General features: G+C 39.4%; 1 protein-coding gene across 5 annotated transcripts in view; it reads left to right on the plus strand.

Moving 5' to 3' along the window:
- pkp4 (plakophilin 4) overlaps positions 1 to 25,501 on the plus strand; it is a 91,728-nt gene that overhangs the window by 64,454 nt on the left and 1,773 nt on the right. For all 5 annotated transcript variants that reach the window (XM_030124870.1, XM_030124868.1, XM_030124869.1 and 2 more), the window contains 13 exons: positions 535 to 745; positions 2,228 to 2,360; positions 3,038 to 3,251; positions 13,065 to 13,248; positions 13,932 to 14,049; positions 14,926 to 15,117; positions 15,315 to 15,488; positions 15,764 to 15,914; positions 17,383 to 17,575; positions 18,026 to 18,110; positions 19,612 to 19,729; positions 19,827 to 19,967; positions 20,751 to 20,815. In XM_030124870.1, the coding sequence (XP_029980730.1) occupies positions 535 to 745; positions 2,228 to 2,360; positions 3,038 to 3,251; positions 13,065 to 13,248; positions 13,932 to 14,049; positions 14,926 to 15,117; positions 15,315 to 15,488; positions 15,764 to 15,914; positions 17,383 to 17,575; positions 18,026 to 18,110; positions 19,612 to 19,729; positions 19,827 to 19,967; positions 20,751 to 20,815 (1,979 nt within the window). The remainder of the gene's footprint in view (positions 1 to 534; positions 746 to 2,227; positions 2,361 to 3,037; positions 3,252 to 13,064; positions 13,249 to 13,931; positions 14,050 to 14,925; positions 15,118 to 15,314; positions 15,489 to 15,763; positions 15,915 to 17,382; positions 17,576 to 18,025; positions 18,111 to 19,611; positions 19,730 to 19,826; positions 19,968 to 20,750; positions 20,816 to 25,501) is intronic.

Genomic DNA, 25,501 nt, shown 5'->3' on the forward strand with positions numbered 1-25,501 from the left:
TCTTTTCCTCCTCTAGTTTATCTCTGACTGTTCTTGGAGGTGGTCATGATTTACCAGTGCCTCTCTGTTGTGTTTGGCAAAATTAGCCTAGGAATACAGTGGCGCAAAGGAGCAAGGAAGCGGCGAGGAAAAGATTTGTGGATCATCGAGCAGGTTGAGACCTCCTGTCCTCTTTGAAAACCAACAGGATCCCTCTGGCTAAGCACAATCTTATAAAAACAAAACAAGAACCAAGCAGGCCTTTAAAGAAGAGGAACTGTGTTTTGTGGAACCATGGGAGCTGTGTTTTATCCTCGTCATTAATTGGTTCCAGATTTGAGAATTTGCTGAGTATGTCAGAACAGCTGCATGTTTGGATTTCCAGCCTTTTTTTGAAGTTGTAAGCCGGTGTGCCAAGCTTAGAGTAAAGTGGAAAAGCTCTGCTGCTAATCTCTCACTAACCTGGATGTTTCGGCTCGCACATACACTTTTCATGGTTAAAATTTGTGTTCAGGGTTTTTTTTTTTTTGTTTTTTTTTTTTTTATTTACTACAGGTGTTGGTAGCCTCCAGCGGACATCCAGCCAGCGCAGTGCCATGACCTACCAAAGAAACAACTATGCTCTTAACACAACAGCGACCTATGCGGATCCCTACCGTTCAGCACAGTACCGGCCCTCTGATTCAAACTACAGTCGTCAGGGTGTTGTCATGGATGACGGAGCCACTCGTTCACCCTCTATAGACAGCATCCAGAAGGACCCAAGGTAGGCACCACTTACATTTTAGCTGTTTGTGTTTCTAAATGTCTTGATGTACTAGATGAAGTCAGTGGTTAACAGGCAGCATAGTGTACCACAGACGACTCATTCAGAGGGACTGCTATGCTTACAAGGCATCCCTGTTCTGCTGGGTCAACACCGGTGTCCTCTTACTGTTTAAACAGAGAGCCCCCTGGGTAGTCACCCACAGCTCTAGCCATTAAGCTGCTTCTAATATGCCTGAGTACTTAACAATAGATTCTCACATACACTAGACTGCTGCGTCTGCTCTTGTCCTAAAAACATGTGTGAGCGAAGTGAGTGTGTTGACCTCTGCAGTAAACTCCTGACCCTGCACATTGGGGGCTTTGTTTGCCTTCATGTATGTTGTTGTAGTGCAGCTACTTCTGGGCAAGTACAACAGCCATGATCCAGGTCTATTCTGGAGTTGGCTCGAGGATAATGTCTAGAAACCTGTATTTTTACTATTAGTTACATTAAAGGTAGGGTAGGAGGTGTTTTCCTGGAGCATTTTTACTATATTGCTTAAAATCCCCTTCACACCCTGATTGCAACCAATTAATTAAATGCTCTAACATAAAAATAAAAACTTTAGTCACCTGTGGAACGAACAGGACTGAAAAAACACCATCCAATCATTTTAGCCTGCCCATCGAAATGATTGAATGGTGATTTGTCTGTCATATTCAACTGCCATTTGTCCCTCCTCCCTCTGCGAGTACAATCCGGTACTCTGGAGGCGTGGCTTTGGGGGAAGTCTGAATTGTGTATTTTCAAAATGTAGCTTGCTCGAATCGTTTTTCCAGGATCTCCTACCCTACCTTTAATCCGCAGTATATTTTTTTTAGCTTTGGCTCTCTGCTCTTTGATACCATCAAGATTAAATAAAGAACTGTATCATAGGGCTGTGTATTTTCAAGAATCTGACAAGTATCATGATACAGAGGTTCCAGTTCAATGTGTGACAATACTGCATGCAAAGTCATATAATGGGATTTTAAATTTTTTCTTATTTAAGAAAACTGTCATAATATGGAAAACATGCGACTGTGTACATAAAATCAGAGACATTTGCATTTATTAGTGTTCATGTAACACCCAACATCATAGCACTACTTTTTATGTTTTTGAGAATGTATAATGCAATTGTAGATAAGGAATGAAACTTTTTTATTAACTTACAAGTAAAAGCAAAGTGCATAAGTATGCATTTTCTAAATGTTGGAAAGAGTTTACTTTAAAAGAAGTTTTAGCTCTCTTAGTGCACAGCATAAAATAAAGCAGTTATCCAATTGCGTCCAGAGTAGGATGTTATATATGACCGGATGTGAGTTTAATTTCCCGGGTTTATCAGTGCACCCTGGGGTACTTTAGAGATTCATTTAAGGAAGTATGGCCTGTAGTTTTCAAGTGAGCAAATAGTTTCTAACCCTAAATCATCCTTTATACCCCAACCTGTGTTTCTAGGGAATTTGCATGGCGTGACCCAGAGCTAACTGAGGTGATCCACATGCTGCAGCACCATTTTCCATCGGTGCAGGCCAACGCAGCAGCCTACCTGCAGCACTTGTGCTTTGGTGATAATAGAATCAAGACTGAGGTAGGCATTCAGCAGTCAGCATCTTTATTTAACCACCTGACCACAATTTCAAACAGCTAGCAACATCGTACATTGCAGCCGTGTGTTGCTTGTACCAGTAGAATTTCTGGAATTTCACACACAGACGTTCAAAGACAAATTTACTTCTCAGTTATGCTACAAGCAAATTATCAGATCCAGCCAAAATCCAGTCAAGTCCTCTATGCATAAAGGTCAGGTTGTCTCTTTTCCTAATGCTTAGTGCATTTTGACGATACATGTTTAGAACACAGAAAACAGCATAGAAATCGTTGTTATTGCCATTGAAAAATTGTATTTTCACATTCTGACTCGCAAGATATCAAAAAACTGTTCATGCTGTACAGTGAAAAGCAGTATGCTTATTTTGAGGAATCCATTTTTCCGTTCATTTTTTGCTCCAGATGAAAATGTAAATGAACTCTTTCAAAATATCATCTCCTGCGGTTAAGGCTTTTACTTTGGTCATAGATTAGCATTGCGTTTCCAAATAATTTTTATCTGGTATGAATAAATTTCCTGTGCACAGATTCTCTTGTCACATGAATAAATGTATGATTTTACTTTGCTGTGCTCTCACTTAAAAAAAATGCTTTTTGTGGTCATTTTTTTCCTCTACCTGATAATGGTATTATCATATCTTTTAATACTGTCCAAAGGTGTGTCGACTTGGAGGAATTAAACACCTGGTGGATCTACTAGACCACAAAGTCCTTGAGGTCCAGAGGAACTCATGTGGAGCCTTGAGGAACCTAGTTTATGGAAAAACAGTGGATGACAACAAAATCGCTGTGAGGAACGCAGGGGGCATCCCAGCTCTGCTTCGCCTGCTGCGAAAGACTGTCGACGCAGAAATCCGTGAGCTTGTGACAGGTGAGTCTGAATGTGCAAAGGTTTTTTCCAAAGCGACTTACAAGGGGAGAAGACAACATGGATAAACGTCTGGTAACCTTATGTAATGTGCTACCAGTCAAGTGCAATGTTCACTTCTGCAAGGTTAATTGAATACATTAGACCAGATATTTAGCACAGTTCAAATTAGTGTTGTTCACTGAAGCGGGAAAACTGACCCAAGACACTGGTGTGAATCAAGGGAGAATTACATAGTCAACAAACACATATAACCAGATTTTCAAAATGTCTTTGCATTTTGGTTTTTGTAGTTTTTTCTGACAGTCTACTTTTTTGTGATACACTCTGTATAATGCAGCTATTTTCAACAAGTCTAGATCACTCACCAAAAGTGTTATGTCCAGTCTTAGTCACTGCAGGTGTGTGTCTTTAGTGAAAAATACACAGGAGTACGGCATTTACATAATAAAAGCTCTGTTAAGCAGTGAATGGTTTCCATCCATTGAAACGCTGGAGGGTTTTCATTTTGTAACGGTTGAGGAAGTGTTGCATTTATAGAAAAGCACATGGCAGCACTTTTAACTTTTCAAACATTATATATTAAATAGGACCATTTCAGTCTATTAAACAGTGAAAATTAGAAGTAAAAACCAGTGTCTAATACAAACTTCCTTCTAATAAAGACTCGGTACCTTATGCAGCTGAGGTAAAAGCCACTATTTGAGGAAATGCAGTATACATAACATATAGCAAATATTTAATGTATGTGCATTACGGCAAGTCCATATACTATAATATAGAGCTAAAGGAAAGCAAATGGATTTTTAAGCTGCAAAGATGCCAATGCACAGCACCATCCAGTCCTCCTATTCAAATAAATGCATTATCCATTTTGTCCATCTAGCAATTTATGAATCATTTCTCAGTCTTTGCAGAAAAGTTGGTCTTTTCATCTCCTGAATGTCTTTAATAATTTCAAGCCAATTATCCACTCTAGGTGGGTCAGCCTGTAACCATTTATGAATAATTGCCTTTTTTACTGCTGCAGTAAATATTTCTTAACAGTATCTATCATTTCCTGTTATTTCTTCTGGCAGATCGCCCAAATAAAGGGCTGCACATGTCAGTGAGATCTGCACCTCCAGAATATTATTATACATAATTTCCCAGAATGTTTTAATTTTTAGGCATGACCAAAAAATATGAGTGGTTCGCGCTGGTATGTCTTCAGCTCCTCCACCATATATGGCAAGATAATGTTTTATGTGAATTTTGGTCTAATGAAAGAAGTGAACAAGTTTTCCAACAAAATTCAATTAGCAGAACATGAGATTGTGCTCTGCATTATAATAAAATCTTATTTTTCCAGCTGGTAAGAAAAAGTAAGATTTCTCTCCAGTTACCTATCATTATTTTGATGATCAGTTCTGCTGTTACTTCTGACACATTTTTTTTTTTACCATCAATCACTAAAATATTAGAGGATGATAAAAAAAAAAAACCCTGTAGTTTGCACTTTTCCAGCCAATGCTAAAAAATGTAAGGATATTTTAATTTAAAATTATACAAGTTATAAACCTTAATTCCACCTCATTGAATGTCATTCCACATTTTTCTCCTTCCTTGCTGTTCTGTGTCTTGTCTTTTTTATTATTGAATCACATTAAAGAAAACAGGTTTTTTTTTTCATCCTGAGGTTAGAACAGGTCTTTACACAGCTTGAGCTGGTGATGAACACTTTGAAGTTCCTAAAACTGCTTTTTCCATTACATATATCATGTCTAAAAGCTGAAGCCAGATTTCTACAGGATTCATATTCTTTTATTACACAGTCGGCAGAGAGATTTAGTTCCTCTGTCTGAAAATGACTTTCCTTTCCTCCTCTCCGCATCGGATTGTGGGCAGATCAGTCGTATTTGTGCGTTGTGTGAACACTGCAAACAGGGTATAAATCTACGCTGTTTAGAATCAGGGCGGAGCAGTACAGAAATGAGCAAGCCAAGACATTTGGCTCCCAGGTGGCTGAGTCAGCTGGTTTCTGCCTGGCTTCAGCCCCCAGTCTTACATGGACTCGGGTTACAGCCCAGCAGTCCCTCGAGGAAAACAATGGAGCTGAAGCATGTACACAAAGCAGCGCTGCAACTTTCAGTTTGTAGTGTTTATTGACAGAGCACAGATTATTCTTCGGTGTCTTGTTTCAATTAAGTGTATGTTTGCTATAGCTTAACACATGCCAAGGAAAAATCATGAGAGGATTTTTTCTTAATTAAAGCATCTGTTTACTATAGCTTAGCGCATCAAGTAGATGGAGTGCTTCATTTGTTTTGTCGAAACACAATGCATTTTCCCTTTACCATGTTTTTAATAGTACTGTAATACATTTCATAGTATTTTGTAATAAAGTCAAACAGATTCTAACAGATTCATATTGAATGAGCTGAAGTTTTACAGCGGTCTGTTTTCGAAGAGCCTTGTTAAAAGACCAGCAATAGTCAAACACGCTAGAAATAAAAGCACAAATAAGTTTTTCCAGGTCTGCTTTTTGACTGTTTTTATTTTATTGGAAGTTGACAGAGAGTGGATTTTAAAGGCGGATATAAAAACAATTATTTAGAGCAGAAAAAACAGACCGACAGCATTCCCACTCCTCATTGAAAATGCAATATGTTTGTCTGAGATTATGTTTAGCTCTTTATTTTTGTTTATTTCGCCAGAAACTGGGGAACTGTTGAAGCAGGCATCTAAGTCAGAGTAATAAACACCTAAATAAAGACATCTGAATCTGTGAATAACAAATTCAAAGCAATTAATCAATACACATGAAAATTAAAATTCAACTAATTGTAAAAAATCAAGGTTGGGGTGAATTTTTACCCTGTAAGCTATTACAGTATTTTCTCTGAAAGTCATTACTTCTAGTTTTGAGGCAAGACAGTAGCCATCAGCCATAATTGGTGCCAACGCCTGCCAATACTGACTGTAGACATAAATTAAAGGAATCGTCTGTGATGCCATTGATTTATTGATTAATGAACTGCCAGTGAGTGGAGTTGAGGAAGAGCGAGGAATGAAACCAAACTTATTGAAAACACTGATCACATCAACTAACAGTGTCATGAATGCGACCAAGTGATTTCAGATACTTAATAAATATTAACACATGCAACTGTATTTGGTAGCAGTAACATTAAACCTATGTACAAATACACAAATGACAGCTACCTGAGCTAATTGACAAGCTAGCTGACTGACCATATAAGGCTAATATTGGCTAATGCAGCAAAGATTCATATGTTATTGTAATGAAAATCTAAAGAATCCTCTGATAGCTTAACTCCTCCAACAAAACCATGGCAAAGATGCCTGTCAGGAAAGAAATAGCTTTTATTCAATAAACAAGACCTTCGAATGTCCAACTCAGCAGCTGAGCTAATGCTGGTAAAGCCCCCCCAGCACAGGAGACACCGACAGCACTGACCTGTCAATCACAGCAGCCACTCCTGATAATTACACATAACTTTTAGCCTTAATATAATCTATGTAACCCTAATAGAGAAACTATAGAGACCAAAACCATTTTATGTACTGTGATCTATAAGTCTTTATTCCGTCTAAGTAGTTTAGCTTAATTGAGTTCTGTAATAACCATTGTAATATGTAATGATTTATCATAAAATGCAGAGAAACATATTATCTATTGATTTAAATCTCTTACTACTGTTGAGCTTAACCAAGTACAATTTTGTTGCACTTTGTTGAGTTATTCCCTAATGCAGTGATTTTACATAATGCCATGGTTTTTACAGGAGTGGTAAGATGTAATTAAGCACATAACATGAACTTCTGTCAGCGTTTAAGTCATTTAAGTGCAATCAGAGAAACACAGAGGGTAAATTGCCTTGAGACCTCTAACATCTCTGTCCTTACTGCCTCCCCTTATTCAGTTTCTGCAGATTGTACAGTAGGCGCATGTTGCCCAATCAGCGCCATCACCTTTTATGTGAGCTCTGCTTTAATTCCCCCCCTCTCATCCACTAGTTGGAGGTCCTGCTGTGGCTAATTGCTAGCATAGGCCCTGGGATGGGGAGCAATTAGAAAAGGTCAGTACTGCAGCCTCACCTCCGGTTAATTACGGCTGAGGAGAACCATCCACATAAAAAGCTTTCAGATGAGTGACAAGAGCATCCCTCACCAAGTCTTTCATGTTGAGGAGACAGAAATCATTCACTGTTTCCTCACCAAAGAGCCTTCCTTTAAAGTGTAAAGCTTGTTTTTTTAGTACAATAGAAGTGTGGAGGCCAGCCATTTGTCAGAACCTGAGAAGCTCCGGGGCTCCCACTGTGTCAGCGTCTCCTTCTTAACGGCACTGGGAGGTCCAGGTGCCAGCTATGCTTCATTAATGCTACGTAAAAGACCAGCCGCCCTCTACAGCAGGTCAGGGGTCATGTCACGGGGACATACGAAATGATCTCAGCACTCCTAACCTGCCTTGTCTTCCAGCAGCTGTTGTGGTTATTGTCGTGTCCTGAGATCAAAAGGCCTGAGTCGTACAACTCTGTTATTAGCTCTAACACTGGGGACACATGACAGGAACACACACATGCACTCATACACTCATATACACACAAGAAGTAATGTTTTGTCAATACATGTGAGGTATGTCTTTCATCTCTGGCAGAATTAAGTATGTGTTTCATCTTAAATTCATTGTGTTTGATTTTGAGTCATGCTCTGAGCACAGTTGAGTGTAATTCTTTGGTAGCACAGATAAAGATTTTCATTCACTGGCAGGAATCACTTGTTTGGAACATCATTGATTACACTCAGTGGCATACGAGTGCCTCGTCTATTGTTGGAAATGACTTTCAATCTTGCGTACTTAGTTGGTAAACAAAGTCCCTGTGTCTCCTTGCATTTAAAATGGTGCTTGTTCCAGTTTTTACTCAGTGTCTTCCTACTGTGTTATTATCACCTGTATTTTCCCTGCAGGTACACAGTGTACAGTGTTTGTTTCTCTGCTGGAATTTTCGCTACAACTTAAATAGCAGTTGAATACTAGTCCCAAAATATCTGCTCATGTCACGTTGTTTTTCTGGCCTGCTCAGCGTAGAATAGCTAGATATTTTTTGATATTGTCAACAATCAAACATACAGTTCCGGAAAAAATTAAGAGACCACTGCAATTTCCTCTGAAATAAAGCATGTTTGCATGTATGACAGCCATTCCATTCCTGTGTCTATTGAATTCCAACACAAGCACACTTTATTCTACTTAATAAACACCTGATCCATGTCTTATTGAAGGAGAAGTATAAAAACCACTACTGCGGTCATCACTATCTTCTTGCAATAGGCAAAAACAGTGCTATTAGTACCGCAAAAGTAATTGGAATCCAAAAATAACTATTGAAAACTGCTGGACTTCTGCTCCGACAATGTTCCCAAACTCTGAGGACTGGTTTTTCTATCAGAATAATGCTCCTGGCCTCAGCAAGGTCAATAAGGGTGTGGATGACGGACCGCCAGATGAAGACCCTGTCATGGCCAGCCCAATCTCCAGACCTGAACCCACTTTGAAAACTTCTGGAGGAACATGGATGGTCACAAGCCATCGAACATTGCTAAACTTCTTGAATTTCTATGGCAGCATAAAGTCATCCAACAGCCAAGACACGTGAAAGCTGTCACTGAAAACCAGGGTTATTCCACCAAATACTGGTGTCTGAACTTTTCCCAAGTTACAACATTAGTATTGTGTTGTTTAAAAATGAATATGAACTTGTTTTCTTTGCATTATTTGAGGTCTGAAAACACCAGCAGTTTTTGTTATTTTGACCATGTGTCGTGTCCTGCAAATACATGCTCTAGATAACAATATTTTTATTTGAAATTTGGGAGAAATGTTGTCGGTAGTTTAGAGAATAAAACAAAAATGCTTATTTTACTCAAACACATACCTATAAATGTTAAAATTAGAGAAAGTGGTAATTCTTGAGTGGTCTCTTATTTTTTTCCTGAGCTGTATTTTGGAACAGGGAAAATGTAGAATAGACATAGAATCATGTTGCAGTGTCTACATTCCATGCAAGGTCCTCAAAACAACAAAGTGGATTTACTTCAAAGGTCTGTTTTATGCTGGTTGTTTACTGCATTGACAAGTTTCCAGTCCAATTCCCAATAATGGACAGGTTAATAAATCAGGCATGTGTGTGGTTACCGCTCCTGACGTAATTGATGACACTCTGGCCTGTGTTTAAGTAGTGGTATCCTACATCCAGCATACTATGTATAAAATTAGCAACAAATACGTACGCTATAACACTATTATTATACCTACTTTTGTGAATCAGACAATATTTATGTTAAGGTATAAGTCTGATCATAGTATTTTCAAATATGTGGGATATGCTGATATTATTCTGGCTTTAGGAGTATTGTTTGGGAATGTATACAACACATTCAATCTGTGTCTTAACTGGGGTCTTTCAACAGTTTGTGATGTATACCATCTTGTTTACAGTAATTTCCGTGCAACGTCTTACACTAACTAGTGCTTTGCAAGGCTAGACAAGAAATGCATCCCCATAAGAAAATCCAGCATTTCTGGAGATAAATACCTGCTTTTGAAAATTATGAAAAAAAATTGGATATCAACAGGTTTTTGATATGTGGAAATATTGCAGCTTTTCATAAAGGTGGTTGAAGGAAGAAGGGAGGCTGTGTTTATGCAATTGAGCAAGTCTGCTGCTGGTAGAAGATATGTTTTGATGGAGGAAAAATAAAGGGCACAAGTGGCACCACCCACAAAATTGCACTTTTGTGTATTTTTGTATCCGGAGGAGAGATGCACAATACATTTCACTACACGTTATACAATGTATGATTATGTATGTGATGAATAAAGCTCATCTGATCATTTGATTTTCATAAATAATATGTTGGGAAGGATGAGTTAGTGTACAGTTTTCCTATGCATCTCTAGCTTGGTTTCCATTACAGTTCTCCGCAATATCAAAGTGATATTTGTACAATTTCAACAAAGTATAATTACTACTTGTAGGTGTTTCCATTGAAGAGTGTTTGGCTTCTGATGCGTGATTCTAATAAAGTCCCTTCTACCCGTCTCACAATATGTCCTAGTTCTTGCAGAGAGGGGGGGGTGTGCCTGATCGTCCCAAGGCAAAGTGCATATTTATGGCAGCGGCCACGCATAATGGATTTCTGGGAGAGAATTGTACAGAATTCACCAACGAGTTGTGGATCCAGAGCTTCTGAATGACCCAGAAAACATTTCATGAACTGTTATGTTATTGAACCTCTCGTGGCACTGATCTTGTCATGCCCGTGACTAGTGAAAATGCGCACAATGTGTTTCCATTACACTTTTGCGCAATACTTCTATTTAGAAATGTCTCAAAAACCACCTCATGAGAGCGTAAAAACTTTTTTGCTATCTTTGACAGTTTATGCAACATTTCTGTTTCCATTTCCAGTTTTCTATTGCGCAATTTACATTTTGCACATTTCTGAGGGCAATAGAAACCCAGTTATACACCCTCTGCCCATCTCCACTCTGTGTCTATGCAAATAAAACAGAAATGGCAAAAAAAAGTAAATTATTGAAAACCAAAAGAGTGAACTGATCAGAAATCCCACCTCTGTATTGAACTGATGATTCACTGGTGTCAACGGTCAGTCATAAACCACCCCCTGCCTCCAGCAATGATTCATTACGCAAACTTGGTCAAACAGCCCCTGGTAAACCAGATGCTCCACGAAGCCCTGGGAAATGGTGAGCAATAGATACTTAATGATGACCCAATGGGGATGACCTTCTGCTGTAGATCAAGTGTGTCATAGTGCATAGTCTACAGTCACTTCCTTCTAGTCAGTTAGTCAGTTGACTCATGATCTTCTGACATTGATTACCTTCAGGCAAAAGAAAAGTCCAACTTGTTTTCAGTTCACTTGGCTCTTTATCAGGGTGAAGCATTGATTGACAGATGTTAAGGACACTTTGTTTTTTCTTTCTTTACTCTTTGCTTCATTTTCTCTCCATTGTCTATCTCCTCCTCCTCTGCACTCCATTGAGTTTATCTGTGGACTATTGGCCCTGGTGTCAGAATATTGTTTACCTTGGGTCAATGTTTTTTACCCAGGCCAAGGCATCAGGGAACATGCCACCGAGCAGAGAACAAGGTTTTGAACCGTTTATACGCACACATACACATACAGGTCTGCTCTGTTCGACTGACAGATGTGACTTATGGGTATTGCTGCTAGTGTTTCTCTGCTGACAGCGTTGTCAGTCACACCTCTGTGGATTCGCCTGTTGATCTCTCTTGCATGCTGCAGCCTCCACAGGGCCAGTCACAGGTCCCGCAGGGAGTGTTAGGTTCAGCAAATTGATATAAAATGTGTGTGAGGAACCTGTAGGTGTGGAATAATGGTAATAAAAGGGCTGGCGATGTTGGTCAGCAGGCTTGAGAATTTAGGTGTTATCGCTGCATTAGTACTGGCACTGCATAACAATCCTCGTGTGCCCAGGAATCCCGTGAGAAAGGCAAACATAGGCCTTAATATACTTGAGAAAGGAGCAGTCACTCCAGAAGTATTTGATTTCAATGCATCTCACTGTCTGAGAATAGCAGAGACATTAGTCCACCTAATGATAGGGTTTCTGTATGCAGCCCTACACATATTGCTGGAAAGCCCAGATAAGAAGCATATGCAGCATTTTAACTGTAGAGAGCTGCAGAATCGGAAGAAAACTGGAAATTTCAAGTTTTTAAAGCACTTTGATACTTTGTCAATAAAGATGATGAGTGAAATAGGCACTAGTTATCTGCCTGAGTAGCTTTTTTCCCAGTCATGTAGCTGAATGAGGAAAAGAAGTCAGATAGGCTTGTAGCATTTTTATCTCCCACAAAGAAGTGTGTTTCCATTAAATGTACAGATACAATGACAGAGAGCAATAACCGTTACAATAACTCGCTCCAGTCTTGTACTATATTCTACAAACAAATGTTAGAAAGCTGGAGTAAAAACAGCTTCAAATTAGACACATCGCTATGACGAGTCCTGCAGAAATCTCACTCTGACCACCAGCACTCATGTACTTTAAATTCCAAAAGAGCAAAATGTTTTGTTTTCATAGTCGCAGTGCTCCTGAGCATTAGCTGCCTTTTTAGCCCCGTGTCTTACAGTACCTTCTAGCTTGTGCAGCACTACACTCCTCCAAGGTTACCGGTGCCCTGCAGGAGTCGGCCTGTGCCTTAGTATAAGCCTAGCAGCAAGAGCCATCTAATTAGAAGAACATGCTACATGCTGGCTAATCCTTGACAGATGCAGCATCAAAGGCTGCCAGGACTGTGCATAATTATCAGCGGTTACCAAACGTATATTTGAATTGGGTGAAATGATATTATAATTTCTCAAGACTTTACATTATTTATATTTCATTTCAAATGATTGAGCCAATGCCATATGGATCTCCGCCCCATCTTTTTTTTTCATTTCAAGCTAATAATCTCCACCCTGAGGATATTCTGCTTAGATGAAATTGGATGTGAAAGTCTGATGCCTTATACTAGGGCAATGGCTTTATTTAAGAATAAGGGAGTATTTTCTCTTCTTTTCATCTCTGTGTTTCACCTCTACTTGTTTGTATGTGTATGTTTGTGTCTGCATCCGTACATACTGAGCTATTAAAAGCCCAAGTTGTTGGTCTCTGTGTTAGGATACCCTAACTCCCCATGACAGCTGACAAAACTGGAGGTTTGCGTGCCTTTGTTTTCTCACTGTCTGCATGTTTGTGTGCGCATTTCTCCACAGGAGTGCTGTGGAATCTGTCATCATGTGATGCTGTCAAGATGACAATCATTCGGGACGCCTTAACGACTCTGACCAACACTGTGATCATCCCTCACTCTGGATGGAGCAGCTCCTCCTTCGATGACGACCACAAACTGAAGTTTCACTCCTCACTGGTGCTGAGGAACACCACAGGCTGCCTGAGGTAACCCACCTGATGAACACACTTGGCACTACCACCCCACTGTGGACAACTGAAGCTATTGCATCTAGTGTGGCTCATGGCCCTCCCCCTTTTTAAGCAGCAATGTGAATTTAGTCAATGAGCACTGGAATGTCCTGCCCTTTAGCACATGTCCTGAAAAGAATGGAGACAAAAGACAAATTACATTCATAAATCCTACATGATAGTTTTAATATACAACACCAGACTAAACCAATGTAAAGGCTGGGCATGTTTGACCCGCTTCATTTCTGTGTCTAAGCCATTTCACTGTCACTTCATAAACAACTACAATCAAAGGTGATGAAATATCCCAAGCTTCTCTCCTCGGGCTCTGTCCTCTGAAGACTTTTGCTGGATGTGGAGACCATCTTTTAATTAGTGACAGCCAATTGCACTGAGTGTGTGTGTTTAATGCATAGACGATAACATTGTGTGTGTTTATGCGGTCTAAGTTATTTACTCAATAATGTGCCGTAATGACTTCAGTCAGACCACACACAGTCTTCATACATTATGGATGGTCTGTGGGGATCGTTAAACCCACATTACACACGGCATGAGACGCACACAGCTGTCATTTTGTGTATTTGCATGTGTCCACTTGTTTGCTGAGTAAAGTCCTAAATCAAACACTTAGTTTGTGTTGTGTGTGTGCTTTGAAGGAACCTGAGTTCAGCTGGTGAGGAGGCCAGAAAACAGATGCGCACTTGTGAGGGCTTAGTTGACTCATTACTCTACGTCATCAAAGCATGTGTTAACACCTCTGACTTTGACAGCAAGGTATGTATGAAGATAACACACACATACATGTCTTTTTATCTTTGTGAGTCATCCTAGTGACATAATGCATTCCTTATCCCTTTACCATCTGAACTGAATGCCTAAACCTAAACCTAAATCCATTCCTCAGCCTCCAAACTGTTGTGAGAACTGTCCATAAATGTCCTCACAATGCCAAAATACCCTCTCAAACATAGATAAAATCCTTCAATTTCTCCTCACAAGTGTACAAATACACATGCACACACAGAGTTAGCTAAGAGGAAAACATGCTGCCATATGATAAGAGGCTCTGGGGAAATCCTCCTTACCCTGCTTAAATCATTTTATTGCCTGTGTCTAAATGATGCTCAGAGAAGCTGACAGCATGGAGCAACTGTTTCATGTGCCTCACTACCCAAGGCACAAACCAATTAAATTACGATGATAGACATTCAGAGGGTGGCTTATCGACCTAGTATACTGTATATTTACATGTTGCTTTGGTACCAGTGGAGATAAAATCAATCTCCCAGCCATACTTTTATGCTCTGTAAAACTACTTGAAGAGTCAAGTGGCTCATTTGTAATGTGAAATTCTATCCCTTGGGACCAGGCCCCTCACTTTTGTCAAACGTATATGCTCATTGACATTCTGTACAGAGCTCAAACAGCATGGGATTAAATCCATTTGCTGAGGTCCAGATATTCGTTCTAACTAGAGGCCCTTGGGTTCCATAACTAATTGATTTGAAACACACTGAAGAGCACACATTGGCTGTAGATGCAGTAGTGTGCTGCACGGAGTTTATTATATTGTAGCTTTTGTCATGGTGATTTAGGAAGCTGCCGCTATGACTCCCCACCCAAACTCGTGTCTCTTCTGCCTGTTAATAGATCGTGGAGAACTGTATTTGCACTCTAAGAAACCTGTCATATCGTCTGGAGCTGGAGATGCCACCGTCCCGACTGTTGGGAGGACACGAGCTGGACGGCTTACTGGGTTGTGAGTCACCCAGTAAAGAAGTGGATTCCAGCTGCTGGGGCCGCAAGAAGAAGAAGAAAAAAAAGAGTTCACTGGAAGACACAGTGAGTGTGGTGTTTTAAATAGAAATTGTCAAAACAGTCTCTCTTAATTCCATTCATAAAGTATCATGCAAAGTAATTTTTTTAAACCAAATTTACAACATAAATCCTACACAGTCTGAACATTTTTGTGTTTGTTAGGAACTTAAAAAAAAAGATTAAAAACACTGTTTGACTGAACATTGTGATTGTTTGTTCAGTGGGATGGTGTGGGACCTATTCCGGGCTTCTCAAAGTCTCCCAAGGGGGCAGAGATGCTGTGGCACCCAGCGGTGGTTAAGCCTTACCTTACACTGTTGGCTGAGAGCTCAAATCCCGCTACTCTGGAGGGCGCTGCTGGGTCCCTTCAGAACCTTTCAGCTGGCAACTGGAAGGTACAGTACCAGTGTCTTTGTATGTGTACTCACATGAGTGCACACTGTCATTCCTCATCTGTATACACTTTTAGATGTAATATCCACCCAGACAAGGCATTGGATGAACCAGTTTAAACATTTTTAGCAGCTGATCTCCCCTGCATCGCTCAGACTGATGTCAGTTCTTACTTTAGGCATCGCATACTAATGTGCTCAGCTCAGGTTAGTCCATCTAGCATGTAGACCTTTCTGCAGTTTTAATGTCTTTTTGTTGTGTGCTTTTGTGCATCCAGTTTGCAGCTTATATTCGTGCAGCAGTACGCAAGGAGAAAGGACTGCCCATCCTGGTGGAGCTCCTGCGGATGGATAATGACCGGGTGGTGTGTTCAGTTGCCACCGCCCTGAGAAACATGGCACTGGATGTTAGGAACAAGGAGCTCATAGGTGAGGAGTCCCACTGTGGAACAATTCACTTCACAGAGTGTAATAGTACAATATAATAATATACAAACATAGATATACCAAGTAATGTGCTCACCATGATTGTACTTAGTCTAACAGTGTGAATTCTATGCATATATTATGTACTTGAGATGTGATGCACACACACACACACACACAAACACACACACACACACATTTTTTATATGTAAAATAACATGCACATAATTTATTAATGGGCATTCAGCTCTTATTTAATGAGTTATAAAAGTTTTAATTCACATGTCATGACGTCATATTCCACTGGAAGACAAAACAAGGCTTTTTTCACTGTTTGCCAATAATTTTTACCAGGTTGTTTAGCAAAAACACTGGATGATTGTTGCTCAGTTGGTTGCAGTAACAAACAAGGAGACAAGGCAGGATTGTGCTTCTGCAAGAATCCAACTCCAGAAAGAAAACCCAGAAATGCTGTCTTAATGTACCTCAAATATTGCTGCTTACTGCCTTACAATGACCCTAATGACCCATAGATCAGAATTAGGTAGCTAGCTAAAGTTGGTTATATGCGATCCCATTTGTTTTGAGGAATTTCCCATCCATTTCTAAAACATGATTGTACTATCCAGATAAAAAAGCGTAGCTATCAAAACTTTTGCATGCTTTCATTCTGACTGCAGCGTAAGAGGATAGATTCAACACAGATGTACTCTATGTGAACATGATCATAATGAAGCTGGGACAGATGGAAGGGCCTGCGTTGCAGTTCTTTGTGTTGATTGTTATGTGACAGTGTTTGTGTGACTGGAAAATTATGAATATGGAGGTATTAAGAGCAATTAAGAATGAACACAAAAGCATGTGGATGTTTGGCTGTACATTAAAATGTGCATCCAGTATAGTATTCCTACTGACAATATGAACACTGTTAAACAAATGCAGAAAAACACAGGGCATTTTGTTTTAACTACTGTTTATTTTTTCGTGTCATCACATTCTACACCATTTTGTTCCATAAAACAGCCTCATTTAATGAACAGCTAATTTTTTATGGGCTCGCTGTGTGAAATTAATGAGAGTCCCAGCCAGGTAGGAGCGACGCCTGTGGGAAGAGGCAGAGGAGATGCAGTGTGTTTAAGGTGCTTGTGCTGTATGTAGGTGGAGCTGAAGGAGAGATAGGGGAGCAGTCCTGTTTTTAACACCAGGATGCACACACCTCAACGCCCTTGTAATGGTAACACAGTGTCATTTTGGAAAAACGCTTACCTCACTGCGGTTTGAAGCAAAATACCTATATATCATGCACAACCCAGAAAGTTTATAATGTAGTTTAGTTTCATCTATTTATACATTATGTAACATGTTAATGTGTGTGCATGCCCGATTCCCCTCTTCTGTGTGCATAAGCCTCTACCCACAGGTTTGTCAATATGCAGTGGCTGCACATCTCGCATTCTCTCCTCCTTCTTAGGGAAATATGCAATGAGGGACCTGGTCAACCGTCTCCCTGGGGGAAACACCACCCTGCTGTCAGATGAAACCGTGGCAGCCATCTGTTGCACCCTGCACGAGGTCACCAGCAAAAACATGGAGAACGCCAAAGCCCTGGCTGACACGGGCGGCATCGAGAAACTGGTCAACATCACCAAGGGCAGAGGAGACAGGTGTGTTACAGCAGCATGTATCTGTCTGAGCTATATTTGTACTCACCGATACAAACCTGCCTCACTAACATGCACACACCTGAGATTCTATTACACACAAACATTGATCCACCATATGCACCCCGACAGCGGCCAGTTGGCATTTTTATACACTTTATTCCACACCGGTGCTGACACACAAACGTTTAAATACTGGAGGAAGAAGCAGCCATGGCCACAGGGAAGGTGGTTTTGTGTGCATTGAGGTCTTACGTCCCTATGGAACCGTGGAACAGCAGCTATTTCTAGCCAACTATATATCCAGTAATGTTCTAGGTTAACACACACTGGGGCACAGTATTCCCTCCATCATTCTACCCTTTAATATTTACAGAGTGGTTTTAAGTAGGGATAAAGAGACACAGGAATGTTCACAAAAATATGTGGGTTTTTTTCTGTTTTTTTGTTTAGGTACTCTATGAAGGTGGTTAAAGCAGCTGCTCAGGTACTGAACACACTGTGGCAGTACCGGGATCTACGGACCATCTACAAGAAAGTAAGAATAATGGAAATAATACCATCACTCAATATTTGATACTTAAGTAGAGCCCATAACAGCTCACTCAGTTCATGTCATGGACTTTAGAAAAAAACTGATATGAAAACTTTTTCTAAGTTCATGAGACGCTGCAAAATCCTAAACCTCTTCTCCAGATATTTCTTTTGACCCTCTGAGCTAAATTTTATTGTTGGCATGTCTATTGTATTTTCATCAGTTTCATATTTTTCACCATATGCACTGAACAATTGTTAAACATCCAGTTTACCCAAAAGATAACACGTATTCATCCAAATAGTTACTCAAAAGAAATGAAAAATGAAAAAAGTTTTAGCTTTCAAATTTACTGAGCTCAATGAAAAACAGACTCAAATCACATAAAGACCAAAAACTTTGTCAACATTCTGGAGGAGAGAAGTCAACATGCAGGTGGAATAAACTAAAACATTACAGCCAGTGAAAAGTATGAAAAATGTGCCATTTTTAAAACTAATGATTTAATACTGATAGACAGGGTTCTCGCGGGGTCTTAAAAACTATTAAAAGTCTTGAATTTACAAATTTGCATTTAATACCTTAAAAATGTCTTTAAAAGGTGTTAAATTAGATATGCTAGGTCTTAAGTTATGTTGCCATAATTTTGTTGGCCGTATTGTGTTTAAATGTGTCTGTAAAATGCAAAGAAAGCTGCAAAGAAAGTAACATTCATCGTCTCAGTTCCACCTGTTCTAACCCAACAATTTATATTGAAATTAGGAACCAGTTATCACTACCTTTGCAGCCCCCCAGTGAGAAATGACTTGGAACGGTTGGAATCAAGGCGTTGGAGTAAATAAATATATTTTCCCAAATTCTAGGAGTCACAAATTTTTGCCAGTATGACCATGAAACAGGCATTAAATTCTGTTCTAAGTACTCTTAAAAAGTCTTAAATTTAACTTACAGAAACCTGTAGGATCCCTGGATAGAATAATACAGCATCTTTTGTTTTATATATATTAGCATTGAATATTAATGTTTTCATAAATAACCTATATTGTCAAAAAATGGGTTTTCAAGCTCTGATGGTCTTCTGGTATCCTGTTGACATGATGGAATTATAGTAACACAAGGCAAGGCAGTGAAAACAAGTTGTATTTTTAGATAGAGTTTTTAAAGTTTAATTATTCAGGTACACAATAATACATTTTATTCATGTGACTCAGCAACAGTTTATTTTAACATGAATACATGTTGGAAGTTATCAGGGCTTAAATATCTGAGTCATGGCGTTACTGCAGAAATAGTCACAAGGTTCCTGTTGTCTTCCTGTAATACTAGTCCAAACATGTTTTCATCTTCAGTGAAGAGAAAGACATGTGGTTCATCACGTACATTTTTCAAATGTTTCTGCTCTGACCAAACAAATATTTTTAAGAACACCACAGCAGAGTTCCACCATATTCAGCAGAGTTCTAGTTTTTAAAACCAGTTCATCCTCAATGTGCTTCTTTTACAGGACGGCTGGAACCAAAACCATTTCCTCACCCCAGTGTCAACACTCGAACGGGATCGGTTCAAGTCCCAGCCAACCCTCCCCACCAGCACCATACAGATGTCCCCGGTCAACCATCCCAGTAGGTCCAGTTACAGACCCCACCAGCCCAAAATACGCACACCCAGTGAAAGGAGAAAACCTCTGGAATGTAATGTTTTTTTCTTTTCTCTTCACAGCTGCCAGTGCCACGTCGTCTCCTGCCATGTTGGGCATCAAAGAGCATAGAGACACTATCAGAGATTACCAGAGAGCACAGTCAACTATGCAATTTTATAATTACCAAGGGGACAACAGTGTACATAAAAACCAGTATACAGGTACTTGAACTGTGCTCACTGTCCACAGCTCCTCCTTAAATCATATTCAAACCATGTCACTATCTGCAGCAGACTGTAATAACAGACTAGCCTCCAGCCGTCTCTTAGAAGGGCATTATCTATTTTATCCCTCACAACGCTCCAAGCAGATTCCATAACCTGTCTCCTGTCCCAGCCAAGACAGGCCTCTGTTATCGTCTGTACCAAAGCCTGGCAACCCTCAGACAGTCAGTCACTCAGAATAATTCATGGTGCTTCAGAGCTCTTTTTGAAGATGGGCTGCACAGCCGTAAAGTGGACCAGCCAGTAAGTGGCGGACACTCTACAATGGTGCTATTGTTAGTCGACCCGAGCCTGAGCAGGCAGAGGGGGCAGTGAGTGGGTACCCAGACATACTACAACCAGACGAGAGCTCTCCCCAGCCTACGCCTCTGGTGGGAGCACAGGGAGGGCAGAGTAAACAAAATGAGCCGCAGCCTCAACAGTCCATGCATTACAGAGCAAAATGAAAATTGAGTTTCAAGATTCCACTGGTTGAATAAAGTGCCAAGAAAAATACCCATCCCATGGGCTATGTAAACAACAGAGCAGCAGTGGCCAACTCTATTATTTTGGTGTTATTCCTCTCTCCAGCACAGCATGACACTTCTTGATCCTGCACTGTCTAAATACAGACATTTGCCCTTTGGGGATGTGCAAACGTTTCACTGATATGGAGTATATTTCCTGTGTGACCCACAATATCATTTATAGAAACAAATGTCTCCTTTTCATGTTTTTCAGGGTCTGGAAAACCATCTCCATATTACTACTCATCACCCACAAGAGAAGAGCCCAGAAGAACACAGGTGAATAATCATTTTTATGCTTTCTTTTACACAATTTAAAATTACTTTTTATTTACTATTCCAAGTTAATTGATGTAAACAGATGAAGGCTGAGTGTTTACATCTGTGTTCTATTTGCAAAAGTGAATACATTGTTTAGTGTGTGGTCATAAATGTAGACTCACCTTAAATAAGACTTGTCTGCACAGTGAACCCATCACTTTTCACAAAGCTGGCCATGTTTTCTGATGTTCCTACAGGAGCTAGTAACAAACTTTGTTTTACTCTATTTTTTTCCATTTTATAGCAAGTGGCACTGGACTGTGTTTGTGTGTAGACCAGAATTATTATCTCCTTGACAAAAGAGCACTAACTGGACAAACAAAACGTATAGATGGCTTTTTAATTTTTAGAAGCCACTGAGTTGATGCAATCTGGAATTTCACTCTTAAGATTCTATAGTCGAATATCACAGATCACAGATTTGTCTCTAATCCCCCCATTTAAAGAAATCTTCACATGCTGCATCAGTTTGTAGTTTGCATTATAACGCTGTTAGCTTAGCTCTGTTTTAGACAGAAAACAGACAGTAAAACCACAAATCAGCTCCATGGTTTGTATGGTTTGTGTTGTCAGTAGCTGCACTAAAGATCTGTTTGAAATCATGCAAACAAGGTCAGAACTGTCAGTTTATTCTGAACCGTGAATCAGCAAATGGTGAACTTAGCAGAGACAATAACATCACATAATAACTTTATACCTTCGTACACTTCATAATCAAATTTACTCGTGTAGAAGAAACTTTGGCAGAACTTAATAGTTCTTTATTCTAAATACTCTAATGATAATTTTAGGTTGTTTTTTTTTTATATTTAAAAGTAGGAGTACTACATATAGACCCCTTAAATTGAAGAATAACAACTAAACTGAGGTTTACACAGCTTTCAAGTATCTTAATTATGAGCTAGTTAAAGGTAAGGTAACATTTGCTCATATGAAGGTTCTGTTCTGCCGAGCCAGTCATTTGTTGATGTTGACAGATTGAGTGTAAATGTACATTTCTTCCTCTGTTTAATACTATAGTGTCTGTTGAACCAGGGTTTCTTGTATACTCACAGTCAATAAAAACTTTGAGACCATATTTTTCAACATAATTTTTATTTTGAAACCTTAAACTGGAATTTTTTCATATGAATCATTTGTTTAGGATATTGGTATAAAGAAACAAAAATCTAAAGTTTCAAGAATAATTTCAAAACAAAAAACTTAACAAAAGAAAATGGCACCTGCCAAACACAAAGTCATAACAGTAGTGGTCCTGGTCGGGAGTTGTCGCTCTCTCTCGCCCTGGACGCGGTCTATCATCAACAGAGCCTGTGGTGTTGTGGCGTTCAACCAGGTTTCTGATTGTGGGTTGGGAACAGCCCATACATACGCCTGGCTGTATCACTGTAGCTCCAACAGGCCTCCACCATACCCAGTGCCCAGAGACGTTGTTCATGTGATAGACATGGCATGATGCCGTTCACTGGACTAACAATGGTGGCCTTTTTTGGGCCTTTGTATAGGCCTTCAAAGCCAATCCTCAAATTGTGCAGATACCCACTGAGTATTGCTCAATGGTGTATTTGGTCCACTTTTGCAAAAAGACCAACCCATGTGCAATGAACTGTGACAACATGACAACTCATCATTATCTTAACTACCCGAGCACTAAGTCATCAATAAATCCACATTGAATAATTACAACCCCCCTACAAGTAGAAATAGGCATACATTTCTACCTCAAAGTTTCTATTGACTGTCAGTATAGTTGGTGCAGTCCAGCCATCAGAGTGTGCAGGTGTGATCTCACCCACAGAAAGTGTTTTCATTTAGGAAGTGTTTGATAGTTCTGCTCCATGGCCCTTGTTTGAGATGCCTCCACCACACTGTATAAACCTGGCGAGGACGAGCAGCTCTTCCACACCACTCCACTAATACAAAGAGACTGACACGTATTCCTCCGTGGAGAAATTGCGACGCTGGGAATGACCCAGCACATCAGCTATTGTCTGAGCGAAAGTGGATGTGACTGCTGGGATTGGGACGGTCTGGGTGCGTCTCAGGCACCTGTCACTGTGGGACACATTCATGCATGCCCACTCAGATAACGGCCACAGAGAGAAGGAGGCAGGAGAGGAGACAAAGACCGGACTCGCATGTCCTTCATCTCATCACATTTAGAAAAGTTAATGTAATGCGGACAGTCATTAACTCATTTATTTCACACAAACCAATCCCATCTATCTTCAGGATTTCAACCGTTTACCCTCAGGGGGGGTTTGTGTTGCAGTTGTGGTCAGTGACGTGAGGCCAGAGGATGATTTATTCGCTCCCTACATGTTCGAAGTACATTTCACCAAAACTGCTTAGGTGTTGGTTTGTGTCTTTAAAAAAAAGCAGCCCTTTTTTTCTATAGTGATACAACCATCAGCATTTTGTTTCTCATGCACAATCACAAAACCACTTTTTTCTTTTCTTTTTTTTTTTTTTACCAAGCTCGTGAGTATTGCCTCTTTATTTTTAGCCACAAGGGGACGCAAGAATAAACATGAATGCCATTTGACTTTCCGGAACATAACTAGAAAAATCTTCAGTATTTTTTTTACCGGGATTCATCACTTTTATCAGTCTACATCAGTTCTATCTATATAAATATAAATTGGTGCGTTTTGTTATTTGTTTGTCATCTGCATTGTCCATCATGATGTCGGTTATCATTTCATTTCCAGAGCAGAATGACAAAACCATTTGTTATTTTTATAGAAAACTGTCTTAATGGCAATTTATCAGATTCCTGTAGGACTTGTCAATGCCATTATGCATTGTGTGGATCTCCTGTATTACTTTTCTGAGTGATTTAACCATAATTCATAGCAAAAGAGGGGATGTACTGTACAAATGGTTTAAATATGGTTGTCCTGTTTGCACAAAATGGACATACAAAACTGGATCTGACTCATTACTGTTGTGGTTATTTACTCTACTTTTATAGTTGTTTGTGTTTTCAATCATAATGTCTGCACAGGCTTTACATTATGTTTGCACTTTTCCTCACTTCACATTTAGCCAAACTATAACAGTAATGAAACATGTTGAGTTTAATAAATGTAAAACAAAACATTATAAAGCAGAAAAGACATAATAGATGATAGTTTTCTTTCCTTTTATCAGTGGCCATTGACCCGTTTTTTCACTACACATGACGTCAGTTCAGTGTGAAGCTTTAGTGATTAGACTAAAGATGGAAATGAGATCAGTGTAGACAAATGAGTTGCGACTATGAAGATCCACGAAACATGTTTGTTCGACCTTTCACATGGACTTCAGTGAAAATCAATGCATGCAAATGGAACTTTCATGTTTTGTTTTCCAGTTATTCAAAGCACTTTCTATTTACTTATTTTTTGTTTTTACTTTGTTTGATACTTCATTTAAAAGTAAAAAACAAAAACATTGTATAGACTTATACAAAACACTAGGATACAGTAGATGTGCATTTACTTGCAGAGATGCTCCCCTTTTCCTCAGTTTGTCTATTATTTGTCACCTGTTTTTCTCTAACTCCACTTGCTGTCTTCATACACTGTCAAACCCACTCCATCACCACTCTCTACCTCATTTGTTGAGCAGAGGACCGGTAAACCTTGAACAGTTTGCTAATGAACAATATGCAAGAAATGTCCAATATTTTACTAAACTGCTGAATCTGCTACTACTATTTATGATACAGACTAAAAAGTACTTTCCCTTTGGCAAAGTAGCAGCATTACTGTAGTTTTAATTAGATTTTGATTTTATATCAGCCTTTTAGTATTATTTTTTTATCATTTGAGTTTTAATCTTAGTGCATAAAAAGTTTTAGATTTGACTAGTGATGTTTAGTGTTGGTTTTCTGGGTATTAAAGCTGACTGAAAGAGCCAAATAAAGGTCACATTAGGATTATGTATTTTCTCTCACCTTTGCTGTTTACGATCATAACTTGGTTTAAATGAATGAAGCTTCAGTTATCGGCTATTCCATTGTTTTGTGTTACATCGAAATGATTCCCACTAGAAACAAATGGCTCAGCAAAGGCCTTACAGGTTTTAACACTTACTACCCCTTTTGGGGGGTAAGGGGTGTTGTTTTTGGTTGGTTGGTTGGTTGGTTGGTTGGTTGGTTGGTTTGTTTGTTAACACTCTAGCAGCAAAACTATTGGTTGAATTCATACCAAATTGGGTTATAGATTGCCAGTGACCCAGAACAGACGTACTTACATTTGGGGAAAAGTTGGTCAAAGTTCCAATATTTTATGAATTTTTAAAATCTTTTTTTTTTCCCCATTTACTTTTAATGGGCGAAATTTCACATGTCTGTTGCAAGATTCTAATAGTTTTGGATTTTTCATTATAGTTTAGTTTTATTTAGTTTGGACTTTTTTTCTCTTATTCAGTTAGTTTTAATTAGTTTTTAGAGCAGGTTTGCTAGTTTATATTAATTTTTGTTATTTTCTAAATGCTTAGTTTTAGGGGTTTTTTTTTATATCTTTTCTCTTCTTCTCTGTCGTATTCAAATAAATCCCAGACAGGACTCTGCTGCTTTCTCCCAACTTTAGTCTCCATGTCTCCAGGTAGAGTGGGGACAAAAAGACGGCTCTAAACGACAAGTGACGAGACGTGATG

Source organism: Sphaeramia orbicularis, chromosome 21 (genome assembly GCF_902148855.1).
Source record: "Sphaeramia orbicularis chromosome 21, fSphaOr1.1, whole genome shotgun sequence".
Classification (NCBI taxonomy): Eukaryota; Metazoa; Chordata; class Actinopteri; order Kurtiformes; family Apogonidae; genus Sphaeramia; species Sphaeramia orbicularis.